This window comes from Lepidochelys kempii, unplaced genomic scaffold (genome assembly GCF_965140265.1).
Source record: "Lepidochelys kempii isolate rLepKem1 unplaced genomic scaffold, rLepKem1.hap2 scaffold_174, whole genome shotgun sequence".
Lineage (NCBI taxonomy): Eukaryota > Metazoa > Chordata > Testudines > Cheloniidae > Lepidochelys > Lepidochelys kempii.
Window position 1 is genome coordinate 160,001 of NW_027333613.1, and position 5,780 is coordinate 165,780.

The 5,780-nt window shown below is 65.1% G+C and overlaps 1 protein-coding gene across 2 annotated transcripts in view; it reads right to left on the bottom strand.

Annotated features, from left to right (window-relative positions):
• NLGN2 (neuroligin 2) overlaps positions 1-5,299 on the bottom strand; it is a 15,644-nt gene extending 10,345 nt beyond the window's left edge. Inside the window, exon 1 of one of the 2 annotated variants that reach the window (XM_073326914.1) lies at positions 4,849-5,299. In XM_073326914.1, the coding sequence (XP_073183015.1) occupies positions 4,849-4,969 (121 nt within the window). In that variant the 5' untranslated portion in view covers positions 4,970-5,299. The remainder of the gene's footprint in view (positions 1-4,848) is intronic. The other variant, XM_073326915.1, reaches the window with a different exon arrangement.
• Between the last annotated feature and the right edge of the window lie 481 nt (positions 5,300-5,780).

Sequence of the window (5,780 nt, forward strand, 5' to 3'; positions counted from 1 at the left end):
TAGACAGACAGACAGACAGATAGATAGATAGAGGAGTGGATAGATAAGTAAAGGGCTGTCCGGGGATCGATGGATGGAGACTCTACGAGGGGTAAGTAGGAGCGTGCAGGTCTAAACTCGTTATTACTGATATTACCGGGCCACAGGAAGAGGGGGTTGGCTCTGGGGCTAAATGGGCCGGCGGGCCTGACTGGGGGGTCGGGAGGGGCTGGGATACCAAGGTAGATGGGTCCATGTGTCTGATCGGGGGTGGGATATCAGGCTGTCAAGGGGGCCCCCCAGATACAGCTGTGAGCCCTCCCGCTCCCCGGGGTCAAACCAGCCTGCGGGGGCAATGCAACGTTATCACGAATTATTACAGTAACCCCTAGCAACCCTGACTGAGATCGGGGCCCCCGTAGTGCACAGAGAGAGCTTGAAGGAGCCCGCGCCCCAAAGAGCTCACCACCTAAACAGACAAAGGAAGGATAAAGATCGCCAGTTGCAAGATGGGGAAACTGAGGCACAGATTAAAAATTATTGGCAGAATTATGGAATCCAGGAGTCCTGGCTGCCAGTGCCCCCTGCTCTAACCACCAGCCCCCACTCCCCTCCCAGAGCCAGGGAGAGAACCCAGAAGTCCTGGCTCCCAGCCCCCCCGTGCTCTAGTCCCCACTCCCTTCCCAGAGACAGAACCCAGGAGTCCTGGCTGACAAACCCCCACCTTGTGTCCCACCAACAACCCCTGCTCCCAGCATCAGAAATAATGACACACACACGCCCCCAGGTCACACACATGCATTGGTTATACAGGGACCCCTCGCCCGGCACTGAGATGCGGCCACCTCTGGGGCGGGGCGGCTGGTGACCCCGGGACCCCTCGCCTGGCGCTGAGATGCGGCCAGGGGGCTGGGAGAGGGATGAAGGGGTTGTGGGGTGATGGGGGGGCTGAGGGGGTTGTGGCAGGGCCTGGGGGTGATGGGGTCTGGGTGGGGGGCAGGCAATGGGGAGATATGGGGCTTTGGGAGAGGCTGTGGGGGGCTAAGAGGGATGGGGGCGAGGGAGGAATGTGGGGCTCTGGGGGGTCTAAGGGTGTGATGGAGGGATGGGGGAGGGGGACGGAGGGGGCGTTGAGGGGGGATGGGAGAGGGGAGCGGGGCTACGAGGGGGATGGGGAGCTGGAAGTCATGGGGTGTGTGGGGAGATGTTGGGGGGGGGACGCTGCCCTTTTCTCCCTCAGTTTCCCTCCTTTACCCTCTATTTTTCCACCCACCCCATTTCTCCCCAGTTCCCATGGCAACTGGCAAGCATGCTGGGCGGGGGGGGACACCAGGAACCACCCATCCCATCATGCCCTGCATCTCCTTGAGGGGGTCCCCACTACAGGAACCTCTGCCCCCTCCCCCTGGCTCCTCCCCTGTCCCCCAACCCAGGCGGGGGGGATTTGCGGGTCCCTGACTTGCTTCCCCAGCCCCCCACCCTGAGGGCCCATGGGCGGGCTATCCGGTATTTTGAGGGGCCCCCAGCTCAACCCGCTAATCCATAAAGCCCCCCATGAGGGGATAAATGGGGTGCCCCATGGCACCCCCAGCAGCCCCCCCAACATCCAGTTATTGGGGACCCAACACACCCCATCCTGAGACTGTGATTTTGGGGGATCCATTTACAAACTAAGGGGGTCAAAGCTGTGGTGGGTGGGGTGGGTATTGGGGGGGCTGGTGGAAGAGGGGGGCTAGAGGTCACAAAAGAGGGGGTTATGGTCACTGTCTTCACCAGTGGCAGCCCCCCCATATTTCCTGGCACAGAGCCTCCCAATTGTACCCCATAGCACCTGATATTCCATGGCACTGACCCCCCAATATAGCCACAGCCCCCCCTTCTCTGTGAAACCCCCAATATGCCCCAGGGCCCCCCCTGCTCTGTGCCACCAACACCCCAATATACCCCAGGGCTCCCCCTTCTCTGTGCAACCCCCCCGATACACTCCAGGGCCCCCCCTTCTCTGTCCCACCCCGCTAATATACCTCAATGTCTCTCCTTCTCTGTGCAACCCCTGAGTACACCCCAGGCCCCCCCTTCTCCGTGCAACCCCCTGAATACACCCCGGGGCCCCCCTTCTCTGTGCAACCCCTGAGTACACCCCAGGGCCCCCCTTCTCCGTGCCACCCTCCGATACCCCCCAGGGCCGCCCCTTCTCTGTCCCACCCTGCTAATATACCTCAATCTCTTCCCCTTCTCTGTGCAAGCCTCTGATACACCCCAGGGCCCCCCTTCTCCATGCCACCCCCTAAACACCCCAGGACTCCCGCTTCTCTGTGCCACCCCAATACACCCCAGGGCTCCCCCTTCTCTGTGCAAGCCTCCAATACACTTCAGGGGCCCCTTCTCCATGCCACCCCCTGTACACCCCAGGGCCCCCCCCTTCTCTGTGCAACACCCTAATACACCCCAGGGCTCCCCCTTCTCCATGTCACCCCCCCCATACACCCCAGGGCCCCCCTTCTCCATGCAGCCCCCCGATACACCCCAGGGCCGCCCCTTCTCTGTCCCGGCCCGCTAATATTCCTCAGTGTCTCCCCCTTCTCTGTGCGAGCCCCGAATACGCCCCAGGGCGCCCCTTCTCCATGCAAGCCCCTGAATACACCCCAGGGCTCCCCCTTCTCTGTGCCACCCCCCCCATACACCCCAGGGCTCCCCCTTCTCTGTGCAAGCCTCCGATACACTTCAGGGCCCCCTCCTCCATGCCACCCCCTGTACACCCCAGGGCCCCCCCTTCTCTGTGCAACACCCTGATACACCCCAGGGCTCCCCCTTCTCTGTGCAACACCCTGATACACCCCAGGGCTCCCCCTTCTCCATGTCACCCTCCCATACACCCCAGGGCCCCCCTTCTCCATGTCACCTCCCCATACACCCCAGGGCCCCCCTTCTCCATGCAACCCCCCGATACACCCCAGGGCCTCCCCTTCTCTGTCCCAGCCCGCTAATATTCCTCAGTGTCTCCCCCTTCTCCGTGCGAGCCCCGAATACATCCCAGGGCTCCCCCTTCTCTGTGCCACCCCCCCATACACCCCAGGGCTCCCCCTTCTCTGTGCAAGCCTCCGATACACTTCAGGGCCCCCTTCTCCATGCCACCCCCTGTACACCCCAGGGCCCCCCCCTTCTCTGTGCAACACCCTGATACACCCCAGGGCCCCCCTTCTCCATGCACCCCCCTGATACACCCCATGGCCCCCCCTTCTCTGTGCAAGCCTCCGATACACTTCAGGGCCCCCTTCTCCATGCCACCCCCTGTACACCCCAGGCCCCCCCTTCTCTGTGCAACACCCTGATACACCCCAGGGCTCCCCCTTCTCCATGTCACCCTCCCATACACCCCAGGGCCCCCCTTCTCCATGCAACCCCCCGATACACCCCAGGGCCGCCCCTTCTCTGTCCCGGCCCGCTAATATTCCTCAGTGTCTCCCCCTTCTCTGTGCGAGCCCCGAATACGCCCCAGGGCGCCCCTTCTCCATGCAAGCCCCTGAATACACCCCAGGGCTCCCCCTTCTCTGTGCCACCCCCCCATACACCTGAGGGCTCCCCCTTCTCTGTGCAAGCCTCCGATACACTTCAGGGCCCCCTCCTCCATGCCACCCCCCTGTACACCCCCAGGGCCCCCCCTTCTCTGTGCAACACCCTGATACACCCCAGGGCTCCCCCTTCTCTGTGCAACACCCCTGATACACCCCAGGGCTCCCCCTTCTCCATGTCACCCTCCCATACACCCCAGGGCCCCCCTTCTCCATGTCACCTCCCCATACACCCCAGGGCCCCCCTTCTCCATGCAACCCCCCGATACACCCCAGGGCCTCCCCTTCTCTGTCCCAGCCCGCTAATATTCCTCAGTGTCTCCCCCTTCTCCGTGCGAGCCCCGAATACATCCCAGGGCTCCCCCTTCTCTGTGCCCACCCCCCCATACACCCCAGGGCTCCCCCTTCTCTGTGCAAGCCTCCCGATACACTTCAGGGCCCCCTTCTCCATGCCACCCCCTGTACACCCAGGGCCCCCCCTTCTCTGTGCAACACCCTGATACACCCCAGGCCCCCCTTCTCCATGCACCCCCCTGATACACCCCAGGGCCCCCCTTCTCTGTGCAAGCCTCCGATACACTTCAGGGCCCCCTTCTCCATGCCACCCCCTGTACACCCCAGGGCCCCCCCTTCTCTGTGCAACACCCTGATACACCCCAGGGCTCCCCCTTCTCCATGTCACCCCTCCCATACACCCCAGGGCCCCCCCTTCTCCATGCAACCCCCCGATACACCCCAGGGCCGCCCCTTCTCTGTCCCGGCCCGCTAATATTCCTCAGTGTCTCCCCCTTCTCTGTGCGAGCCCCGAATACGCCCCAGGGCGCCCCTTCTCCATGCAAGCCCCTGAATACACCCCAGGGCTCCCCCTTCTCTGTGCCACCCCCCCATACACCTGAGGGCTCCCCTTCTCTGTGCAAGCCTCCGATACACTTCAGGGCCCCCTCCTCCATGCCACCCCCTGTACACCCCAGGGCCCCCCCTTCTCTGTGCAACACCCTGATACACCCCAGGGCTCCCCCTTCTCTGTGCAACACCCTGATACACCCCAGGGCTCCCCCTTCTCCATGTCACCCTCCCATACACCCCAGGGCCCCCCTTCTCCATGTCACCTCCCCATACACCCCAGGGCCCCCCTTCTCCATGCAACCCCCCGATACACCCCAGGGCCTCCCCTTCTCTGTCCCAGCCCGCTAATATTCCTCAGTGTCTCCCCCTTCTCCGTGCGAGCCCCGAATACGCCCCAGGCCTCCCCCTCTCTCCGCGCCCCCCGATGCACCCCCCCGCCCGGGCCCCTTACCGTCCTCCATGGGCACGTAGAGGTTGAGGTAGAGACAGTCCTCGCTCTGGTTCAGCACGTAGCCGGCCACCACCTCCAGGTTGTCGGTGAACCACACGGGCAGCATGATCCCCGGCAGCATCCCGTGGACGTTCTGGGGGCACACGGGGGCGAAGGCCGTGGCGTTGCGGACCTGGGCCCAGGAGGCGGGGGCCTCGGGGGGCTGGAAGCGGCGTTCGCCCACCGGCGGGGTGGCGTAGGGCACCCCCAGGTACTGAACCACCGGCCCCAGGATCTCGTTGTTCAGGTCCTTCTTCACCCCCCCGCAGCTTCCCGTAGTGGGTGCTGGCCACGGGGTGCCTCTCCTCCGCGGGGGGCCGGGGGGCCGCCCCGGCCGCCAGCCCCCGCCGCCCACAGCAGGACGCAGGCCCCCGCCCGCCAGCCGGCGCCGGGCGGGACCGGCATGGCGGGGGGCGTGGTGGTCGGGGGGGGGGGAGATGCGGCGGGATGGGGGGGGGCGGCAGTGGGGGGGGCGCGGCTCAGCGGGGGGGGGCTAGCGGCGCCGGGGGGCTCTGTTGCGTTCCATGGCGGGCCGGGAGGGGTCCGGCAGGTGGGCGCAGCATCGGGGCCTCACCTGGAGAAGGAGAGAAAGGAAGAGGGAGGGATGGAGGGAGGTGGGGGCAGGAGGGAGGGATGGAGGGAGGGAGGGGAGATGGAGGGACGTGGGGGGCAAGGAGGGAGGGAGGGAGGGAGGGAGATGGAGGGACGTGGGGGGCAAGGAGGGAGGGATGGAGGGAGGGAGGAGATGGAGGGGACGTGGGGGGCAAGGAGGGAGGGATGGAGGGAGGGAGGGAGATGGAGGGACGTGGGGGGCAAGGAGAGAGGGATGGAGGGAGGGAGGGAGATGGAGGGACGTGGGGGGCAAGGAGGGAGGGATGGAGGGAGGGGAGGGA